The sequence below is a fragment of the Carcharhinus amblyrhynchos genome, chromosome 12 (genome assembly GCF_965287045.1).
Source record: "Carcharhinus amblyrhynchos chromosome 12, sCarAmb.v2.hapA, whole genome shotgun sequence".
Classification (NCBI taxonomy): domain Eukaryota; kingdom Metazoa; phylum Chordata; class Chondrichthyes; order Carcharhiniformes; family Carcharhinidae; genus Carcharhinus; species Carcharhinus amblyrhynchos.
In genome coordinates this window covers 16,625,881-16,650,190 of record NC_137335.1, presented here as the reverse complement: position 1 = coordinate 16,650,190, position 24,310 = coordinate 16,625,881, and the positions used below count along the sequence as shown (strand labels likewise).

At 43.8% G+C, this 24,310-nt stretch overlaps 1 protein-coding gene across 1 annotated transcript in view; it reads left to right on the top strand.

Annotated features, from left to right (window-relative positions):
* adgb (androglobin) overlaps positions 1-24,310 on the top strand; it is a 267,020-nt gene that overhangs the window by 182,110 nt on the left and 60,600 nt on the right. The window contains exons 22-25 of the mRNA XM_080200127.1: positions 5,241-5,379; positions 10,369-10,500; positions 14,700-14,793; positions 22,261-22,395. Of these exons, the coding sequence (XP_080056253.1) occupies positions 5,241-5,379; positions 10,369-10,500; positions 14,700-14,793; positions 22,261-22,395 (500 nt within the window). The remainder of the gene's footprint in view (positions 1-5,240; positions 5,380-10,368; positions 10,501-14,699; positions 14,794-22,260; positions 22,396-24,310) is intronic.

Sequence of the window (24,310 nt, the reverse complement as noted above, 5' to 3'; positions counted from 1 at the left end):
GCTTCCTGTTCATTCAGAGAGGTAGTGCATCACTGCCAACTTGCCCCATTATTTGAGAGCGTCATATTCATTGGAAGGATGAGTGACTGCCAAAGCAGACCTGTTCCACAGACTAGTGATGCCTCCCTGCACGTTCCACTCCTGGCCACCAGGGCAACGCAGGAGGCGCTCTTTCATGAAGATGGTATCAGAAGACCGTCCCATCAGATTAAAGTGGCCTGGATGGAGGAGGCAGAGGAAGTGAGCAACCATGTGGTGACATGCCAAACCTGGGTCCAGTACAGAAAATTGTTTAATGACCTTCTCCGATTTGCAAAGGTAAGTACTACATAATCAAAATGAGTCTCTCATGGGACGTGGGTATCGCTGACAAGGCCAATATTTGTTCCCTATCCCTAATTTTCCTTAAACTGAATGGGTTGGTAGGCCATTTCAGAGGGCAGTTAAAAGTCAACTGTGCTGCAGGTGGGGAGTCACATGTAGTCCGGACCAGGTAAAGATGACGGATTTCCTTCCCCAAAGGTCATTAGTGAGCCAGTTGGGTTTTTACAACAACCTATGATAGTTTTTAAAGTCACCATTACTGAGACTAGTTTTATATTCTAGATTTATTAAATAAATTTAAATTTATACCCATGTCCCCACAGCATTAGCCTGGACCTCTGGATGTCTAATCTAGTGATATTACCATTATGCCACTGTGGTAGCGTGGCCCCTTTAAGAGGCCCATCAGGAGGAAGCACATGAACCAACACCTGTTGGGTGTTAGGGCAGGGTCCTGGTAGGAGGGAACCTTTAATGTGAGCCCGGGAGCTGGTGGAACTAAACCTGATTTGTCTCTGTATAGTTTATTCTTCCCTTCAATAAATCACAGCTGTGATTCAAGTCTTCCTTGATACCCCATGATACCTGGCACCACAATAGCCACCATCTTCCTGTGATTATTAATAAGCTAGATGTGTGAGTGGGCAACTATCCTGAAAAGTGAATGCATAATCTGCCATGATATCACATGGCAATAGAGGCTAAAGCCATGTGGAAGTTTGACTGTTGTGTGTACTTTTGAATGACAGGACTGTATGTGTGACGGGAACACATACAGGTAAGAGGGTCAGGTGTCAATTGACATGTCATTAACTCTGCACTTTGTCATGTAGGACAAGCAGACCCACAATTCAAAGAAGTGGAGACATACAAGAAGAGGAGTTCCCGACCTCAGGCTCCTCACAACAGCCAAAGAGGAGGTCTTGGAAATCGCTGGCTAAGGGGAAGTACGAGTGGTGGCAGACATTGAAGTAGGACCGGCCAGGAATAAGAAGGGAGAGGCAACCATTCCAGTGGTGGCATATGGGTTTGCAGGATGGAAGATGTGGGGTACTCAAACTGTGATGATTCCAAATGCAACTCTCTTTGTTTCCCACCACAGGTCATTATCCATGAACCATGCTGCAGCCCCGAAGGCACACGAAGACTTTAAGTCTGGGACACAGAAGCTGGTGTCCCAGAGAATGCAATGTGATCTGCCTATAATCAATCTCAGCCAGCACAGTTGCACCTACCATCAGCAGCTTGTAGATTTGGAAGCACAGTTTGGTGACACACCACCAACATGTTGCACAACATGGGCGACAATGTGGCAACCTGGCCCCCCGACAATCAGAGGACTGCTGGAGATCAGGCCCGTACTAAGCCCAATGCTGATAACAGGCTTCTGGTCATTGACACAAGAAGCCTGCTGGACATGCAGCACAGGCTAGAGGGAAACATGCCAAACATGCTAGGGATTATGCGCAGCTTTACAAAGGATATTATCCATGAATTCCGCCATCTTTCAAGCATCTGAGCGCATGATATGCTCTGACCTGCATTCCATTGCTGTAGATGTGGACATTCCAGCGTTGGACTGGGGTAAACACAGTAAGAAGTCTCACAACACCAGGTTAAAGTCCAACAGGTTTATTTGATAGTAAACGCCACAAGCTTTCGGAACGCTGTACCTTCGTCAGGTGAGTGGAGAGTTCTGATTAGAAGCAGGGCATATAAAGGCACACACAGTTTACAGAATACTGATTAGAATGCAAGTCTTTACAGCTAATCTATTCAAGTCTTAAAGGTGCAGTAAATGTGAGTGGAGATAGCATTGGGCATAGGTTAAAGAGATGTGTATTGTCTCCAGGCAGGTAAGTGAGATGTTGCAAGTGAATGAACACCGCTCGACAATCACCAGGCAAGACTGTTCCCTTCCTGTTGGTGAACACTTCAGCGGTCACGGGCATTCGGCCTCTGATCTTTGGGTAAACGTTCTCCAAGGCGGCCTGCACGACATATGACAGCGTAGAGTCGCTGAACAGAAACAGATAGCCAAGTTCTGCACACATGAGGACGGCCCTAACCAGGATCTTGGGTTCACACTATCTGTAACCCCCATGACTTGCTTGAACTACAACATGTCACCTATTGTTTTGTCTGGAGACAATACACATCTCTTTGACCCATGCTAATGCTATCTCCACTCACATTGTCTGCGCCTTTAAGACTTGAATAGCAGATTAGCTGTAAAGACTCGCATTCTAATCAGTATTTTGTAAACTCTGTGTGCCTTTATATGCCCTGGTTCTGATCAGAACTCTCCACTCACCTGACGAAGGAACAGTGTTCTGAAAGTTTGTGGCGTTTACTATCAAATAAACCTTTTGGACTTTAACCTGGTGTTGTGAGACTTCTTACTCTATTCCATTGCTGTAGCCATGGGTTCACTGTAACAGTGACTAGGGGGTGAGGATCCTGAACTCCCATCCCACACCCAAGAACCCCTTCTCCTCAGGAAGACAGCAAGATTTGTTCACATACCCAAATGGAGGAGGAACACATGCCAGTTAACCCAGAGTCTTTGTCGCAAGACAGCCACAAGATTAACAGCATCCCTTCATCTGTTTTGCCGTTGACTCCAATTCCAGCAGGTGAGACCAAGGCAGATGGTGCTTTACTGGTACAGGAGAGACCCAATAGCCTGGACCCTTCAAGGCACATTTCCTCCACAGCACGCTTGCCTTGATCACTCAAGGCAACAAGACGTCACTGAGCTGACTGCCTCCACCTCATCTGCCAATGTGCGGAATGCACCCAGACATTGTGGAGGAAAATGTCAGTTAAAAGAAGTATGAGCACACTGTGGCGCAAGTGATTTTTCCAGTCTACCTCACTTTTTGAAATATGCACAATACAGTTTGTTCTCTGACATCTGGGGTTAGTTCGTTCTTGTTTTCTGGATGCGTTGAAGTGCCACTGCCTTACGTGGGTCCCTGTACAAAACCTAAAAGTCAGGATCAGGCCCTTCTACTTTTGGCTGGCTTGGCCCATAGCCACTAATGCTCGCTGGCCAGGCCTTTAATTAACTCGAGGCAGAAATTCCACTTCTATCAGAGAGAAAGTATTGCCTCCAAGAACTGCTGGCCAATCAAATAGCGCCATAACTGGGATTTCCTACAGCCTCAAAGAGGTGCCCAAGGAAGCCAGATTTTCAGGTAAGTACAGGGTCTTGCAGGGATCAGTTCTTTGTTCCATTTCCCTTAATAGCTTTATCTATCATAAGTCAATTATTCCTAGAGTGATTTTTTCAATTAACCTAACCCCAATAATTTTGGAGGGGTATTGAGGTGATCTCAGTTCCAGTTTCCCACTAGCCTTTGTGTGACATTTAGCTAACATTTCCTGAATGGGCCTAACTCTAATTTTAAGGTCATGCCCAGTTGTTTTGGTGTATTCCATCAAAAGAAATGGTCTCTATCTATCCTGTTCAATACTTTAATCATCTTAAACATCTCAATTAGATAACTCTTTCATAAGAAATAGGAGCAGGAGTAGGCCAACTAGCCCTTCGAGCCTGCCCCGCCATTCAATAAGATCATGGCTGATCTGTCGTGGCTCAGTTCCACATTCCCGCCCTCTCCCCATAACCCTTAATCCCCTCTCTTATCAAAAACCCATCAACCCGCGTCTTAAAAATATTTAGCGAGGCAGCCTCCACCACTTCAACGGGCAGAGAATTCCAGAGATTCACCACCCTTTGAGTGAAGAAGTTCCTCCTCAACTCCGTTCTAAACCGCCCCCCCTTTATCTTGAGGCTGTGCCCCCTAGTCCTGCTATCCTTTCTGAGCGGGAAGAGTCTCTCCACCTCTATCTTATCCATCCCATTCATCATCTTATACATCTCAATGAGATCTCCCCTCATTCTTCTAAACTCTAATGAGTACAAGCCTAATTTATTCAGCCTCTCCTCATAGCTCAACCCCCTCAACTCCGGTATCAGCCTAGTAAACCTCCTCTGCACTCCCTCCAAGGCCAAAATATCCTTGCGTAAGTACGGTGCCCAAAACTGCACACAGTACTCCAGCTGTGACCGCACCAATGCCCTATACAGCCACAGCAAGACCTCCCTACTTTTATATTCAACCCCCCTCGCGATGAAGGCCAGCATCCCATTCGCCTTCCTGACCACCTGCTGCACCTGTAAGCTGGGTTTTTGTGACTCATGCACAAGGACCCCGAGGTCCCTCTGCACCATCGCCTGCTGCAGTTTTTCTCCACGTAAGGAATAATCCTTCCTACCATTATTCCTACCAAAGTGGACCACCTCGCACTTGCCGACATTAAATTCCATTTGCCATTTCCTGGCCCACTCGCCCAGCCTATCTAGATCCTTCTGTAGACTCTCCCCACCCTCCGCACAATTTGCCTTTCCACCACTTTTGGTGTCATCAGCAAATTTCGACACCCTACACTCGGTTCCCTCCTCCAGATCATCTATATAAATGGTAAATAGCTGAGGCCCCAGCGCCGACCCCTGGGGCACTCCTTTCATCTTCTGTACTCAAGAGAATACATAACCTATTCAAGCTGTCCTCACAATTTAATTCTTTAAATCCTGGTATCATTCTGGTGATGAAGTTCTGTACATCCACCAGTCCTTAGGTGCAGTGCTTACAACTGAACCACATGTGGTTGAATCAAAGCTTTTGTTCAGTTGCAACATAACCTCCACCGCTTCGTGTTGAAGCCCTCTTTTAAAAAGAGGTGAATGTTACCACTGCCTTTCTAATTTTTTATTTCTGTCTATGCCAAAGATACTAAAGAAATGCATATTCTTCTTGTAAAGTAACTGAAGTCACACAATTTAATTTGAAAAAGACTTACCTGATGCCGATCCTCACTGTAAATTTTCTTTTTTGTTTCTCTGCTAGACCTTCAACAATGCTGTTTACGCTACTGTAGCACACGCCCTTGACGCTTGCCCAACTATTCAGGAATGTTTTGCTCTTAAGACACTCTTAATTGATACCTCGCCAAAGAAGCTTGTGATCAAAACCAAATCTTGCTCAAGTGAGTGTGCTGGGACTAGCTGATATGGACTTTAGCAGATGAAGAAAGAATAGCTTTTAGCTGCCCATTGATATGCATTGAGGAAATATATATTGAGTGCTGTGAAAATACTCAAAAATAACATTGAAAAACTTCATGTTTCAATATAGAATCCTTACAGTGCAGAAGGAGGCCATTTGGCCCATCACATCTGCACTGACCACAATCCCACCCAGGCCCTATCCCCATAACCCCATGCAATTTAACCTAGCTAATCCACCTTACACTAAGGGGTAATTTAGCATGGCCAATCTATCTAACCCACACACCTTTGGACTGTAGGAGAAAACCGGAGCACCCAGAGGAAACCCACATAGACATTGGAAGAATGTGCAAACTCCATACAGACAGTGACCTGAGTCAGGAATCAAACCCAGGTCCCTGGTGCTGTGAGACAGCAGCGTTAACATCGTGCCACCTGAATTTATCTGAACAACCAAATGGGTACTGCAATTTCTTATTCCTATAATACAGTGAATATATTTTTTATTAAATGGCTCCCTACATTTATGATTAACATATATAATTTAACCAAAGATCCTGTACAAATTGAGCCCTAATAAAATCTTTAGCACGAAAGTACAATCTTAAAACATGAAAAATATTAGAACATAGAACATCGCACAGTACAGCACAGTACAGGCCCTTTGGCCCTCAATGTTGTGCCGAGCTATGTCCAAACCCAAGATCAAGCAATCCCACTCCCCATCGTTCTGGTGCGTTCCATGTGCCCATCCAATAGCTTCAAAGTTCCTAAAGTGTCTGACTCCACTAAAATATTGATATGTCTTGCAAGTTATCAATTTGCAAATGCCGACAAAAGTTCTCCTCTGATATTCCCAGACTGGTGCACTTGAAGCAAACATTTTTGCATTGGCATTTTTTGGCCAGAAATTTCCAGGCAGCATTCTTCGATATGCAAAGACACTCACTAGTAAGTGTAAGCAAACTACCTCCAGTGCAGGTGTCTCTGTTCATTTTTGCCTTTAACTATTTTAAATAGAAAGCATCAAGAAATGCAATACACAATGCACTAATTTTGTGGTACTAACCAATTGTACCTAAAACCCTCTTTAAGAAGCCACTTGCTGGCAGGTGAGAGTTTAAGTATTTCATTAGGAGGAAAGTAGAATTTCAGATAAAGTTTTGCTCACGCAGTTAGCAATTCCTGTGAAAATGAGGCCTATATACATGATTGCACTTGCACATTTTATAGCAGTATAAGTTGAGCATAGAACAAGTGCATAGGAGAGCAAGTGAAACTAATTGCAAACTGACCCAGCATGTCCCTTTCCCCCGGAAGAAAACCAACACTGCCTATCCAAAAATGTGACCAATGTCTCTGCAGTTTTATTTCTCAATTTCAAATCCTATGAATGAAATATTTATTACTTGTAACAAATTTTTGAGGCCACAGAGCCCTTTAACTTCAGAATCATTCAGCGAACTTAAAAAGTTTTGGTGGCACAGTGACACAGTGATTAGCACTGCTGCCTCACGGTGCCTGGGACCCGGGTTCGATTCCAAGCTTGGGTCACTGTCTGTGGGAGTCTGCACATTCTTCCGTGTCTGCGTGGGTTTCCTCCAGGTACTCCAGTTTCCTCCTACAGGCCAAAGATGTGCAGGTTAGGTTGATTGGCCATGCTAAGTTGCCCCTTAGTGTTAGGGGGACTAGCAAGGGTAAATGCATGGGGTTATGGGGATTGGGCCTGAGTGGGAGTGTGGTCATATAGCCTCCTTCTGCACTGTAGGGACCTTAACGATTGTATGAAAGATTTGAATTGAGATAACGCCTTTCACAAGGAAGTGCGATGCAGCCAGTTAAGTACTTTGAGGTGGTAATCTCTGTTATGACAGAGAAAGAACTATCGGACAATTTGCAAAACCACAAACAACAATGTGAAAATGATCAGATAGCGTGTTATTGGTGTTGGTTCAGTGATTAGTATTAACCCAATCACCAGGGCCAACACCCCTGCCGTTCCTGGAGGTAGTGCCATGGGATCTCGGGAGTTGACAAGCAGATATGAAACATATCTTTCTGTATATGCTGCTCCTCCTCCAGACCATGTTGACTCAAAGCAGGAGTTAGATTGCTGATCCTTCTCAATGGGGTCATGATGCAGAGCAGAGAAATGAGACTGGAGCGACAAACAGGAGTTGACAAAGCATGATACTACACAATTTGCTGTCACAGTCATTGAGCGGTTTGGACAAATTAATGGCACAAGGTGGGGCCCCAGCCCCAACAGCAGATGGGAACTGTTTGCCCTGTCTTTCTTTATGCATTGATTTATTTCAATGTTGATCCTGTCCTTACTGACGATGCATCTCCAGGCCCATGTGCTTTTGAAGTCTACTCTTTTTGGTACAGTTTAAATAAATCCACTGCCACATGTAATGCAAATCCTTTACTTTTAGATTGAAGAATATCCACTATAATCTAGGGAAAATGTCCAATCATTAGGTACTCTCTTTAAAGAGCAGTACCCCTAATCTTTAGCTGCGTGGAGGAGAGACAGGTTTTACTGGCTGCAATTGGGAACACGCTTTCATCAGGCACAACAGACATTTAAATGCATTTGCATGTATTTAAATTGACTTAATGAGCTGCACACCCAACTTTATCGGCACTTACCCCTTCACCACCGCATTCACCCATCCAGAATTGGCGCAAAACAGACATGCTCCATCAAAGCGTGCCAGTTAATGAGGAGGTAGATGCTTGAGATCGGTGGTTGGGGCGGGGTTGGTGTCTGTCAGTCTGCCTGAGATTGGTGGGAGGAAAGGGGGGGTCCGCTGCCACTCTGCCTGAGATCAGTGGGTGGGAAGGGTGGAGGGGCCCACAAACGGTCTGGGTGGCGGGGGTTGGAGAGATAAGGAGATCGGTAATGTGGGGGTGGGGCAATGTCTATGGGGCCAGAGGAAGGCATTATCTAGCCCGGGAGGGATGTGGCAGACGAGCAGCATTCTATCTTTTTCTCTGTGCCTGAGCATTTGGAGGCGCCAGTTGGAGTTGCAGAGTTTCGGTTGCATTAAGCCCTGCCCCCAGTCTTCTGCAGCGCGATTTGGAACCACTGATATTTTTTCAGGCAGACTGAGTATGGGGGCACCTGAGAATGGGTCTGAAAGTCAGATCTGAAACATTCCCAGTTTCAAGTCCTCCCAGCACTTAGAATCAAAATGGGAAAATAGGGGCCGGAGTCTTCTAAACAAAGCTAGCTAGAACTCAACACATGCTTGGAGCCAAACGCAAAGCCCAGCTCCAGTGTAAGAAAGGCCCCATCAGTCACTGCCAAGGTTACAAACGCATCTAAATTTGATGCCCAGTTTCCAGTTCACAGAATCACAGAATCTTTGAAGTGCAGAAGGAGACTATTCAGCCCACTAAGTCTGCACGGCTTTCTGAAAGAGCATTCTACCTAATACCATTTCCCTGCCTTATCTTTGTAACTTTGCACATTCTTTTCAGCATGCAATGTAATTTCCTTTTGATTACCTTGATTGGACTTGCCTCCACCACCTTCTGAAGAAATCCAACCCAGACTCCAACCACACTCTGGGTGGAAAAAAAATCCATCACTTTTGCTCCTTTCGTCAATTATTTTGAAAATGTTCCCTCTCGTTCTTGATGCCTTCTTGAGTGGAAACAGTTTCTCACTGTTCACCCTGTCCATATCCTTCAGGATCTTGAATACCTCTATCAAGTTCCCCCTGAATTCTTTTCTCCAAGGACATAGTCCCAACCTTGCTGCAATAGCTGCAAGATAAGGACAACCAACTGGGCAGATAAACTAGAAAGGGGTTTACTGGGGGGAAACAGCTATATACAGGACAGAGATAAGAATGCTTCTGAACTCCATGACCCTGAACTCCAACAGCCCGAAAGCTACTCAAGGAGCGAGTTTATCGGGTTTCGAATGACCAGTCACGGCAGAGCACGCAAATCTATTATAGGCTTTCGGGCTGTTGGAATCCAGTTGTCGTGGAGTTCAGAAGCATTCTTATCTTTGTCCTGTATGTAGCTTTTTTACCCCACTGAACCTCTTGTTCATTAATATATCTAGTTGTCATCTTTACCTTGCAGCTATTACTCATACCAAATGCTTTATTATCTGCTCTCTCAACCATCGCTGCCATCCTCAGTGACTCCTTATGTAAACACTGAGGTCCTTCTGTTCTTGTACCTCCTTTAGAATTTCTCCCTTTATCATGTACTGTCTCTCCATATTTTCCCTGCCAAAATAAATTACCTCACACTTCTCTGCATTGAACCCTCAGATCTCTTCCCTCCCACACTTTTTTTGAACTCTTGCACCTCTCCTCCATCATGCAGTTTTTGAACTCTCAGACATCTCCCCTTTTGCACTGTATTTTAACTTTCCTCCATACCTTCTACATCTCCCTACCTTCAGTCTGCAACTGTACCCAACATCTAAGTAAACATCAGTGGTGAAATAAGTTGATATAATTAACTCAAAATGAGTTACAATGATCAATTTTGCACCATGCCAATTTTGACTGCAGTGTAAAAGGATGTCAGACATAGTGTAAAACTGGCTGATGATTCCTGTGATCCCACTTCTACGCTAATGGCACAGACCAATATTATCTTTGTTCATTGGCAGAGCCAGGGATTCCCTTGTAGATTTCCCAAATGTGCACACTCCTCCTGACATCCAGTCTAAAAATCTGATGGTGACGCAACTGACATGTCCTCATATTTGCAACATGGCCATGCTCCCACTGGGTCCATTGCCCTAGAGAATTGATCCAGTTGTTAATGTTCTATCGTTGAGACTGATGATAGTATTCCAAAACAAATAACAATTTGATCAAAACTGTGATGGGGTTAACAACATAAAAAATAATTAATGCTTTATGTTCAGCATCTGGTATAATACTTTAATGTTCAGCTAACTTCACAACACCCTTAATGTTTTTAATAAGTTGCCACAGATGAACTGCCTGAGGCGTGGAAGGACAGGAGTCCCACCAAGGATGAAATTTTAGCTGCCAACAAACTACAGAGTTGGTGGAGAGGTATAATCCTTCGAGAACTCAGGAAGGCAAGAACAATAGGTATGAGCTAAAAGACTAATAAATATGAGTTTGCTTCAGATACTGAGGGCCAGATTTTTATTAACGATACAGGGAAAGAAAGTCAGGAAAGTTCCTGACTCCACAAATTGCTCTCCGTCAAGGAGGCACCTGCCCACCATATTTCCATTCCAGTGAGGTGAAGACAGGATGGAGTCAGACGTAATGCCCCTAGAGGCATATCAAAGGCTGCAACAGCAGAAGACATGGCCAACAGCTAGAAAGCCTACCTCCATTTACTGGGACATCTGTGCAGTTATAATCAGGACTGTTAGGCCCTCAAGCCCTTACCCCTCTGCTCAGCCTGCCATATAGTTTCATTATGAATGTCTGGCTGAGCTGCAAAAATGGCTAACTCAATTAGCCCAGCAAACAGTTATAATACAATTACAAAAGGGACTGAAAGCTTTGTCTGGCATATGAATTACCTTGTAATAACCTGCTATTTCTTTGAAGAGTTTTTTCTCAATGCTTGTTTATTTATTAATACTAGATTAGGAGGTGTGAAGTGCATAATAGTTTTTTGTCATTGATAATATGAATGGCTGTGGTGAATCTGCAACTTTGAGTAAATAACAGGAAAAATGTATTTCAAAGGTAATGTTTGATGATTCTAGAAGAAAAAGTCACAGGACAGTCCCTTGTTAAGAAATCCAAGCTTGCCTTGTAATCGGCCAGAGGTTGGAAACTAAATGTCTCAACAGGCCTCAGGCGTTGCCCCCCATGCATGGATTGAGAGCAGGCTGCACAAGCGTAGCCCATGATTTGTAGTTCTGTGGACAATGGCCCAATGTACCTGTGTAAAGAGAGAAAAAGAAAGAAAACAGTGAGAAAACCCCCATTATGGGACCCAGCAGCAGGATCCCAGACTAAAAGAAATCCCAGAGAGGGGATCCCAAAAAGGGAGCCCAAGGAGAGGGGACAAGGAGAGGTGCCAGTTAAAAAGAGAGAATCGAGGAAGGAGTCAAGAGGAGGAGAAGACCACCTGGATGTGCAGGCTGAGAAATAAAGAGGCTGCAAACATTTGAAATGCTTCAAGTATTGAGGGCTTGGGAGAAGCCTGGAGAAAGCAAAAGTCAGTGATTCCATGATGCAAGCCATTGGGACAAAATCGTTGGAGCAGTAGACTTCAGCTGGGTGTGGCTAAAGAACTGAATTTGTCCTTGTGAGTTGGCGCTGGCGTGCAGACTCAGAAACTCGGGGATGGAGAATCAGGGGATGAGATTAGAGTCATAGAGTTTTGCAGCATTAAAAGAGACCCTTTAGTTCATCATGTCTGCATTGGCTATCAAGCACCTTTCTATTCTAATCCCATTTTCCAGCACTTGGTGTGTATCCTTGTACACAATGACATTTCAAGCGCTCATCTAAAAGCTTCTTGAATGTAGTGAGGGTTCCCGCCTCTACCACCCTTTCAGGCAAAGAACAAAGAGTCCATAGAGGCAGCAGCCACCTTCTCCACCATTCTGAGATGAGTCCTCACCTCCCTACTCATCTATGAAGGATGGCCAACTATCAGAGACATTGGTTGACACCGCCTTCTCCCACACAGGATTGACCTCCTGAGGTCAGCCTCTGTGTAGGGTTGCAGGTCAGTGCGCAATCCCAATAACTTGTCATTGTTCTCCTGGAGCTGCCTCTTCATGAGGGTCACCACTGTCTCTATGGAGGAGGCTATGTGCCCAGGGCTCAGGATAACTGCAGCACTCGTGCTCCACATGGACTCCCCCTTGACAGAGCCCATGGCATGCAGACCCTCATAGATCTCCATTAGAAACCCCATGTATCCCGCTGAACGTTCAGCATTTGTCACCTTATGGACAAGTCCAGACAATTATTATTTCCCTCAGACTCAGAATGGCCCTAGTCCCCAACAGTCCTCTGATCACTGGCAATCTAAACACTCACTACCTCTGCCATCAGCCCATGTGAATGTGAAGTGCCCTCACCACTGTGCCCTACCATCTCTCCCAACATATTAATGGCCACCAGCATGCATGTATCTTCGCTGGTGGTGAATGGTGAGAGATGATGTGCTGTGCATACGTCCCCTGATATCCAGGGTGTTAAGGTCTGAGAACAAGTTATTACCCCCTTGGATACCTGAACCTTTGATGGAGCAGAGGCTGCTGAATGAACACTCCAGCCTTAGGATGCACACGTGTGATCGGAAACTACATGAGACCTGCATGTTTGATCACAACCCTGGATGGCCCCCCCTCCTCAGTGTCCAATTCATCAAAATGCTCACTGTGCCATACATGGAACCTTTTACGGCACTGGATCTAGCTTCTCCGAATCAGGTCATGCCCACTGACCTCAGCTGCCACCTCAGTTCAGGCCTTTTTGGTTTATGGAATGGTCTCCTCCTCCCATCCCTGAGCATGAACATATCCCTCCTCTGTGTGATTGCCTCCATCAGGGCTTGGAGGCAGTCATTGAAAAAATGGACTACCCGACAGAACTGTTCTATCTCCCTGCTCCATGGAGGGATACTGGCTGAAGAGGTAGCTGCTGACACCACTAAGATGTCCTCAGACAGAGGCATAGCAACACTACAGTGAAAGCTATCTCCACACCAGGACAATAATTGAGTATTGGCCTTTTCAGAATGAGATTTAGACATCTCCTACGCTCCTGGGTGCTCTCCAATACACATTTGGTAGGGTTTCCAGGAAGCTTACTGCATGCTGCGCAGAGAATTATGACACTGAATGAGGAAGAGTGCAAGGAAATGCCCAGGAGGTGGAAGAAGAAAAGGAGCAAAAGGAGGACAGCAAAGCAGAGAAATGAGGGAAGACTGAGGATGCAAAGTAAGCCAAGGTCTGCAAGACAAAGAATGGTCGTGATACTGAGCCTCAGAGGAGCTAAACAGTCCATGCAAGGATGTTCTCATTGAACACACATTCAGCTAATGGTTCTCTCAGGAGATGGTGACCAGACATTTCCCTACCACCGAATAAATCAAATCCTAATAATGATGGCAGTCAAGATAGCCTCATTCCCAACATAGTCAGCACACATAAGTGCTCTATTGGCTGCAGTCTCCATGTGTAAGAAGTCTCCCAATACCAGGTTAAAATCCAACAGTTTATTTGGTAGCAAAAGCCACTAGCTTTCAGAGCGCTTGCTGCTCCTTTGTCAGGTGAGTGGGAGTTCTATTCACAAACAGGGCATATAAAGGCACAAACTCAGTTTACAAAATAATGGTTGGAATGCGAGATGTGTATTGTCTCCAGACAGGACAGTTAGTGAGATTTTGCAAGTCCAGGCAAGTCATGGGGGTTACAGATAGTGTGACATGAACCCAAGATCCCAGTTGAGGCCGTTCTCATGTGTGCGGAGCTTGGCTATCAGTCTCTGCTCAGCGACTCTGCGCTGTCGTGTGTCGTGAAGGCCGCCTTGAAGAACGCTTACCCGAAGATCAAAGGCCGAATGCTCGTGGCCGCTGAAGTGTTTGCCAACAAGAAGGGAACACTCTTGCCTGGTGATTGTCGAGCGGTATTGAAGATAAGCTGCAGAAAAGGATGTGCCAGGCATCAATACTCCCCCACGGCATCTTCTGAGACCATTACAACTGAGAAGCATTCAGCCACGTCACTGAACGCACCTTCCCAGGTGGAGCCCACACTATCATCACCATCGAAAGGCAGAGTTATTAGGGCTGACACAACAGCAGTGTCAGCAAACTGCCTCCAATGTCACTGCCAACAAGAGTGGGGGGAGGAGCGGGGGGGTGGGGGTGGAGGTAGAGGTGGCGGAGCACCTTGGAAGCCTAAGTTTAAGGTCTGAAATGTCATGACCAAAAGCAATTGCAAATTCCTCAGAATTAACATCGCCAATGCTCCAGCCTCCTTTTGTCCTGCCCTTGGATAAGAGAAATGAAAAATCAGGATGGCTGCCTGCCCATGTTGCCCTTGGCTGACCTAAAAATTCCAATTGATTGCCTTTTTAATCGTCTTAACCAGTTGAATAATTGTTGGTGGATGCAATTCTGATTCCCATGCATGCCCATTGTGCAAAATATAGCATGAGCATATGATGGCATTGGGGCGCCTGCCCCACATCTCGCGTGATTTCACGTTCTTCCAGTTTGGCAGCACACCTGAAAATAATGCATAAAATTCTAACCATAATGTATTAATGCCTCTTGTAACATATATTCTTCTGTACCATTGCAGGGTCAGAACAACATGAGTATGTGCATGACATCCTGCGGGAAATGTGGGATGTAGTGGAAGCAGACGTAGAGAAAAATGCCTTGTTTTTACTTAGGTATGATGTATCGAACACATCTGTGTGAAGTTCAGATTACCAAAGATATTTCCTGAAATATTGCGCATGGCTATTATTTACTGTGTATTATGTTTAATTTAGTGTACTTGGAAGTATAACTTTCATTAATTAAAGGCACTTTGTTTCCACAGGACAGGATAAATGAGCAATAGTGATTAAAACAGAAGCCCAAATATTAATTCAGGAGCAGTGTGAGACTGTTCTGCAGCCAGAGAACCTCAAAAAAAATGAATTTCCGCCAGGCCCTAGGCCGTTTAATCGTAGGGCTTGATTAACTATTTTTGCTTCAGTTTCTGGGCTGCAGCCAGCTTGACTGAGAGGCTAGCTGACTTTGGGCTGAATGGGCTGAGGCATCAGCCCGCATGCAGGAGCAGAGAGGATGGAGGGAATGATCATATATTTAGAAGGACCCTTGTAAGATTTAAAAGGAGGATCTAATAAATTTAAACATGATTTAATTAACTTACAGGCAGCCGAATTACTGGATCCCAAATTATCCCTTTAAACAGTTTGAGTTCAACAGAGGGAGATGTGGGAGCGAATAAGCTATATCCAGGAAATAAGTGGAAAGGCATTTGCATGCTGGATCCAGTGGTCCTCATTCCTCTTTCGTTGCCATATTTCACAATTCCACATTTTCATATTTAACCATCACGCAAAGATTCAGACACTGAATTAGCAAATCATAACAAAGTTTATTGAATATATCCAAAGTAAAACAGCAATGCACCTGTCAATTAACTAAAGATTTATCAATTAACTAAAAAAAAGCAAACATATATTAATCAACCAAACTCTACAAACTCGATCTCCATACTGAGAGGAAGCTTCATCTGCCCCTGAGGATATCAATTATCACAACACTTCATAAGAAATAGGAGCAGGAGTAGGCCATCTAGCCCTTCGAGCCTGCCCCGCCATTCAATAAGATCATGGCTGATCTGTTGTGGCTCAGTTCCACTTTCCCGCCCTCTCCCCATAACCCTTAATCCCCTCTCTTATCAAGAACCCATCAACCTGCTTCTTAAAAATATTTAGCGAGACAGCCTCCACCACTTCAACGGGCAGAGAATTCCAGAGATTCACCACCCTTTGAGTGAAGAAGTTCCTCCTCAACTCCGTTCTAAACCGCCTCCCCTTTATCTTGAGGCTGTGCCCCCTAGTCCTACTGTCTTTTTTGAGCGGGAAGAGTCTCTCCACCTCTATCCTATCCATCCCATTCATCATCTTATACGTCTCAATGAGATCTCCCCTCATTCTTCTAAACTCTAACGAGTACAAGCCTAGTTTATTCAGCCTCTCCTCATAGCTCAATCCCCTCAACTCCGGTATCAGCCTAGTAAACCTCCTCTGCACTCCCTCCAGGGCCAAAATATCCTTGCGCAGGTGCGGCGCCCAAAACTGCACACAGTACTCCAGCTGCGGCCTCACCAATGCCCTATACAGCTGCAGCAAGACCTCCCTACTTTTATATTCAATCCCCCTCGCTATGAAGGCCAGCATCCCATTTGCCTTCCTGACCACCTGCTGCACCTGCAAGCTGGGTTTTTGCGACTCATGCATCAACAGGGGCCCCCAAAGGAAACTTCAGTATCTGAGGTCCACCTCTGTCTCTGGGCACAGTCTTACACTCACAGTCTATGTGCTGACACTTGTCTGCCCCCACACATCAAACTGGTTTCCCTTCACTTGGTCTTACACAAGATGGCTCCCATTATTTCCTTATATACCTAAAAAGACATGTCACCCACCTTAGCGAGTGTTGCTGGAAATGGCTAATTGGTTAATAAGGTTCTAATTTAATTTCATGGGTTCTGCATAATTGTGAACATTGCTTTCAACTTAAGTCAATGGGTTCATCCCTTATCTTCAGATTTGCAACCAAGGTTGCCTCAGTCAAGGCCAACATGTTCCTGATATTATCAGATCCCATTGAGTTCAGGCTTCTTTTTCCAAGGCTCTGTGACATCATTTTTAATCCTTGCATCGAAATGTCAATGAAAAAATACAGAAATCCAACTTATTTGATTATTCATTTCTTATCCTTCAATTAGAGGGTAATTGAGGCACTTCCTTCTAATATAGTTATCTGCTGCTAGTCAGTGACTACTTCATAGTACTTTATTAAGTTAGTTTGTTGTAAAAAGATTAGCAGCATCAACATGGTTTCTTTTCTGTTCACATGTTAGTTCAAAATGGCCAAGTTAATCAGTCGAAATAAATTCTACCAAAATAATATCCAAACTGAGAGATTTGGAGATACCAAGTTGAGGGATTGGTGGGAATGCGGTACAAGAAGTATCGGTAATGTGGTTAACCATGTGGAGATGCGGGAGACTCAGGAGTAGATATGGGAGCAAATACGCTATATCCAGCAGACAGGTGGAAAGGTGTTGCTGGATCCAGCAGTCCTCACCACTCTTTAACTTCCATAGTTTCTGACTCCTCATTTTCATATTGAAATGATCACCCTGCCTTCTGGAAGTGGATGGCCATTGATCCAACATCCTACCTTAGTTAAAACCATAATTAGGTGAGTGCAGTCAGGTCTGAGACTTTTATATCCCATCTGATCTGAATACATTTGTTTTTGGGAGTCAGAATTCCCACCTAAAAAATAGAAATATGTCACTGCTGTGGCAAATGTAATCATCACTTGGAATGATAACATCAAGAAATAAGTGGTGATTGTTCAAATATTTCTTTAATTCTACGTCGCTTAAGCAGATTATTCTCAGTCCCCCAGACTCTCCATAGAAGTAGTGTTTGCCAAAAAAATTCTTGAATTATAGGCTTGATTTAATAGAATAGAATTATATATTAGAATTATTTATATCCCTTTAATGATATTATTTTTGAAGGGTTTTGATTATGTGAAGTAGAAGTTTCATATCGATAGAATTGCACTGTTTAAATTATTTAGAAGCACAGGAATCATCAAGCTTTTGTGGTGTCTGAATCTGTGAACAGAGTATGGCTTTTGGTGCAGGGGAATTTAGAAAGCGTGGGTACATTACATTTCTGGACATGATGGAGGAGGAGCAGGAGTAGGAAAGATCACAGAATCCCAAAGCGCACAAGGAGGCCACTTGGCCCATCGAGTCTGCACCGATTCTCTCTGACAAAGTACTGTACCTGGGCCCTTTGCCTTATCCTATCCCCCATGATGACTTACGAAGAGTCAAGTTGGAGACCTTCATTACTTGGTAACATCTAAGGCACTGAGGTAACCATATAGGTATGAGAAAGGAAAGGCAGTGGCCAGAATTTACCCATTCTTTGCTAAATGTTGACTTGGGCGGAAAAGCAGAGAGCAGCCTCTGGTTGCCAGGTTTTCCCACCAAATTTTCAAAAACTTTACCAAAGAAAATGGAAGGAATAGGTCCCAAGATGCCATCTGATTATGCCCACCCTGCCAAAAACTTAGGTTTCTGAAAATCGGGGCACCTATTTTAAAGGGTGTGCGAATTTAAAAATAAAGAAACAAACCCCTCATCTCCCCTCAGCCCCAGCAGCCTCCCACGAAATTCCTCCCCCCCCTACCCCAGCACTGCTGCAGTGAGGGAAAGTGTCGGGAACTGCCTCAGTATGAACCCTCTTCCCCCTGAAACCTGTCCTCATCTGTGCCCTCCGGCAGTTTCCGTTTGCCAGGTACACGTCCTGGGGAATATGTGATTGCATGCTGATGTGAATGAACATGGGGGGCAATCAGGTGTCAAGGCCTCATTATGAGATTTAAATTGACGTAAATAGAGATCCTGATTTTTAAAGTCAGGATTCCCGTTATGTCACGGGTGGGGGGGGCGGGGAACAATCAAACGGGGAAATCCCACCAGCGTAAAAGCCATTTTGTGACCTCTGCTGGCATCTCCACCCCTTTCACCATTTCCAACCCCTGAAAACGGGGCAGAAAATCCCAGCTGGGCTTGCAGTTTTATAATGTTTTTCATTGTGACAAATCATCCCAAATTACTTAGAAACGTGGCAGCTAATTTGCACACATCAAGTTCAAACGATGTGAGAATAACAAATTCTAATTTATGTGTGGGTTGAGGGATAAAATACTAGCTCAACGCACCAGGACTTTTTTCTTAAGAGCAGAGCTGTAGGATCTTGTAGGGCCTCAATTCCATCCAAAAGACTACACCTACAACAATGCAGTACTGCACTGGAGTGTCAGCATGGATCATGGGCTTAAGTGTCTGCAATTGGGCTTTAACCCACAACCTCTAGAAAGGGTCAGTGTGTGAGGAGGGTATCTTCCACAAAGTCCCCTTCTTTCAGTTGCTCATACATCAACATTGGCATTATCATTAATGGCTTATATTTGAATGAAGTTCAGTCCCTGTACCTGTTGGAGACATCTTTGTGACCAGACAATATACAATTTATTGCTGCAATATAAAGACAACAGGTTGTTAAAATTCATTTACGGCAATAAACCAGCATTTATTGCCTATCCTTAGTTTACCTTGAGAAGGCGGTGGTGATCTGCCTTCTTGAATCACTGCATTCCCTGACATGGGAGTACATCCACAGTGCTGCTGGAGAGAGAGTTCCAGGATTTTGACCCAGTGAAAATGAAAGAATGGTGATATATTTCCAAGTCAAGATGGTGAGTGACTTGAAGGGGAACTTCCAGGTGGTAGTATTCCCAGATATCTGCTGCCTTTGACCTTCTAAATGGTAATAATCATGGGTTTGGAAAGGTGTGACCAAAGGAGCCTTGGTGAGTTCCTCCAATGCATGTTGTAGATGGTACACACAACTGCCATCATTCATCGGTATTGGAGGGGATGAATGTTTGTGAAGGGGTAGCAATCAAATGAGCTGTTTTGTCTTGGATAGTGTCAAGTCTTTTCAGCGTTGTTGGAGCCGCACTCATCCAGGCAAGTGGAGAGTAGTATATCACATTCCTGACTTGCATCTTGCAGATTGTAGATAATCTTTTGGGAGCCAGGAGGTGAGTTACTGCTGACTCTGACTGTTCTTGTAGTATTTATATGACTGGTCCAATTCTGGTCAATGGTTCCCCAAGGATTTTGTTAGTAGGGGATTACATGGTGGTATTGCAAAGAGTAGATAGTTAGATTCTTTCTTGTTGGAGATGGTCATTGCCTGGCACTGTGTGGCACAAATATTACTTGCTACTATAAGCCAAAACCTGAATATTGTCCAGGTCTTGCTGCATTTGGACGTGGATTCTATACATAAAATCCAACAGCATGGTGATATAACAGATCACAGGACTTAGACAGATGAGGAAAGTCATTGAGCTCATCGTTAGCTCATCTATCTAAAACAAATCTATGACTCAATCATGACATTCAATTCTTAGCTGAAAGGTTCTAAGCTTCTTGCGTCCTCTATACTCCTTTGGTGTCCTTCTATAAATTAGTCATTCATTATTTGAAGAAATACTGATATCAATCATCAAATAATCCTGTACATTGCTGCTTTGACCGGGTATTCCCAAGCTGTCATGTACAGTAGCTTTTCTTGATCTACCACATTGGACCACCCTATATGCCTCTGAGTTTTCTCACACTATTCTAAGGCTGGGACACCCAATTTTCTTCACCATAAAATCCAGTAAACTGGAAGTGGTAATCTTTGTCCAATTTCCATGGTCTGTTTGTCTCCAATCTTTCCTTAAAACACAATGCTCTAGTGCAAGGCACTTTCTCGGCAGCACCTTGAGTTCTTTTGTGTCTTAATGAACAAAACTGGTGAAAATATATTTCCCAAATGGCTAATTGATGTCTATTAACAGAAACAGTAAAAGGTATATTTTCTATGTCTTGTGTTGCTTCAAGTCCCAAAATAACCAAGGGTGACTGTACTGACCCTATAATCGATCAAATTAAAGAGATAGCTCACAAATTGATAGTGCACTTTGTCGTGGAACACATTACTGTACAGAATAATCTCAGGACCCTCAGGTATATACTGATCATTTATTTGCCAATGTGTTGGAAAAGCACCACCTCAGAGAATGTCTCTGAAGCAGGAGCCTACCCAACTGAGAAATCGAGCGACATTTATACATTGAGCAGCACATAAGCAATATATTACTTCATATCCAGTGTTGCCAGTTTTAGGTTTACATTTAAACAAGTACTTTCGTTTGCAGATTTTTACAAGGCAAGGTAAATGTATTCCCAAGCATTATCTACTTTCCCTATCTCATAGAGGCTCCTCTGAATCATTCCCTAGTGCCTATTGCTATTAGGCTTGGCTTTGTACTGCTAGATTTGTCTGCTAAGTCAGGTCTTTGAAGAATACAGAAGTCACCCAAGTATACAAGCTACTAATATGGGACCTGAAGACGTCTGACATTTATTAAAACTAGCTAGCTGTCTAATCACGTAAGCATCCAGCCAGCAGTGCCTGTATGTCTATGCCACATTAACATGTGAACTGGGTGTCTTTTACCCGAAGTGTGGAGTTTACTTCACCTTTCCTGATACAATAATATAACTTCAAATCACTCTGTAGATCCCTTAAGTAAATTACATAGACTGTCTAGCCCCTTTGATGTTGTTGTGATGGATTACTTCCAACTAACCACAGGAGACCCAGGGACAGAGTCAGTATTCAGAGCGCTGTTTTAAAATTCCAAGCTAACATAGATTTATTATTAAACCTTAACCCAAAAGCTTGGCAGTACCCTTCTAGCTTCAAACTGTCTGTTCTTCTAAAAAGTAAACAATCTTTTTGGCAAGTTCTGCTGATTTTGCTTTTATTCATTCATGGGACATGGGTGTCGCTGGCTGGCCGTCCCTAATTGCCCTTGAACTGACGCTTGCTAAGCCATTTGAGAGTCAAGCACATTGCTGAGTATCTGGAGTCATATGTAGGTCAGACCAAGTAAGTACGGTAGATTTCCTTCCCTAAAGGACATTAATGAACCATATGGATTTTTTCCGACAATCAACAATGGTTTCATGGTCATCAGTAGGTTCTTAATTCCAGATATTTTTATTAAATTCAAATTCTACCATCCACCGTCATAGGATATGAACCCAGGTCTCCAAAACATTAACTGAGTTTCTGGGTTAATAATCTAGCAATAATACCACTAGGCCATCGTCTCCGGTATTAGGACCTGAGGTATTTGACTAGCATATGAGGGAAAGCAGTGGCCCAGTGGTGTTATCGTTGGACTATTAATCCAGCAACTCAGCTAATGTTCTGGAGACCTGAGTTCAAATCCCACCAGGGCAGATAGTGGAATTTGAAATTTTAAAAAAATCTGGAATCAAGACTCTGCTGATGACCATGAAACCATTGCTGGTTGTCGTAAAAACCCATCTGGTTCACAAATGTCCTTTAGGGACATCATTCCAAGGGACAGATTAAGATCACTGTGTGTATTATGTAAATTTTCTTGTGTATGTGCAAACGTGGGAATGTGTTTCATGAATACTTTTTTTGATCTTCCAGGTACATGTTTGATACAAGTCCAGAACTGGCAAAATTGTACCCTTTTTACGAAGATGAATGGAGTAAAACAGTATATGCTGATTACACAACTACATACAGTGACCAGCCTTCCAACTTCTGGTTTGTGGTATTCAGGTATGAACTAAAATCACATCTCTTGGCAACATGCCTGAAGGTTTCATCTGAATTGACTTGCATAACTCTTTATCACAGAATCACACAAACCAGAAGGGGCCCTTCGGCCCATAAAGTCTGCACTGACACGAGAAACACCTGACTTACCTACCGTTTCCCATACCATACCTAATCCCATTTACCATAGCCTTGAATGTTATGACATGCTAAATGCTTGTTCAGGTACTTTTTAAAGGATGTGAGGCAACCCGCCTCTACCACTCTCCCAGACAGCACATTCCAGACCGTCACCATCCTCTGGGTAAAAATATTTTTCCTCACATCCCCTCTAAACCTCCTGCCCCTCACCTTGAATTTGTGTCCCGTAATTAAGGGGAATAGCTGCTCCCTATCCAATGCCCCTCATAATCTTGCACCCCTCAATCAAGTTGCCCCACTTCGACGAAGTGGGGAGTCTTTTTGCTCCAACGAAAACAACCCAAGTCTATCCAAACTTTCTTCATAACTTAAATCTTCCATGCCAGGGAAACATCTTGGTGAAATTGTAATTTTTTTCTGTCCTAATAATTAGATCAGAATTTTTGCTAATAATTCTTGCTACTTTGTGCCCAATCCGCTATTACAGTGATCAGCTCTTGGTTTTGCTATAACTGAATTAGTTTCTGGGCAATAGAACAAATATAATGTCATTGGGAATAAATGCTATGTAGCAATTACATGCAAAATTTGGCCCTTAAACATTTTGGTGTGGATGTTTTCATGTCTTGTTTTCAGGAAGGCCCTTCAACCCATCTTGGTTCAATCAGTTGGCGCTAACAATTCCTAATTGTTTCTTAAGTGATTCTAGGGTTTTGTCCTCACCATTCAATCAGGAAATTTAGTCCCCGCATTAATAATAAAATCGGTTAACCTATATCATGGTTTTCTTTAGAGTTTCGTCAATGTGACTTGGTTACAAAGGCCGAAAGGGAAAGGGGTTATATCCATGTGAAGGAATTACACTTTGTTTCATTTGAAGAATTTGCTATTTGTTTTAATAGCACATTTGAAAGGTGTACAGTCAGTAACTGAATGGTTATCTCCTTGGAGCTGCTTCCACTGTGTCACTATTATACATGTAACTGGTGTTTCCATCAGTTATGGCAACAAAGCAGGAGCTACAGCTTAGATGAAATTCACAGCCACAGTGTTTACTTGAGTGATGCAGAATGACCATCAATATTGCAAAAATCAAATTCTATTGTTGGATTTTTATCATTGGCTTGGGAATCACAAGTCAGGCTATTTCTCAGTGTTGCATTTCTGAGTTATGAATGAACTCGTGCACACATGTAATTTTCACCCCAGGAGTAAGGGAGCAGACTGGAGTTGAGGCCAGCACTACCTTGCAAAGCAGAACCGGAGGCAGGCAGATGCTGAGGCTGGCAGTCAAGAGGACTGCTACCATTCATTGCAACATCAGCCCAGTTCTGTGGATGACTTTGGGCTGTCTGATCTTTACCCCTAACCTCTCCACCCAGCCTTCAATCCCCCTCCATGTCTGTTCATATCTTGCATGCCATCCATAGCCACATGCACCATTCATATACCCAGTTTCCCTCCATTTCACCCATACCTCATCTTTCCATCCCTCAAATTACCCATGCCCTTCCGTGCCCCCATCATCTCTCCCATGCATTCTTCATACCCACTATCCACTAGGGACAGAAGTTATGAGACCTATAGTAACACAGGGAAGTCTTTGAAATGCTTATGAATTTGAAAATAAATAATCATTCATCGTGCCATGGAATCCTGTCTGGGCCCAGCTCTCATTAGCCGCTAACCTCCTCGTCTTTGCATGTGTCCAAAATTTAGATGATGGGCAAGGTTCTCCGGTATCCAGTTGCGTGTTTCCTGCCAACAGAAAGAGGTG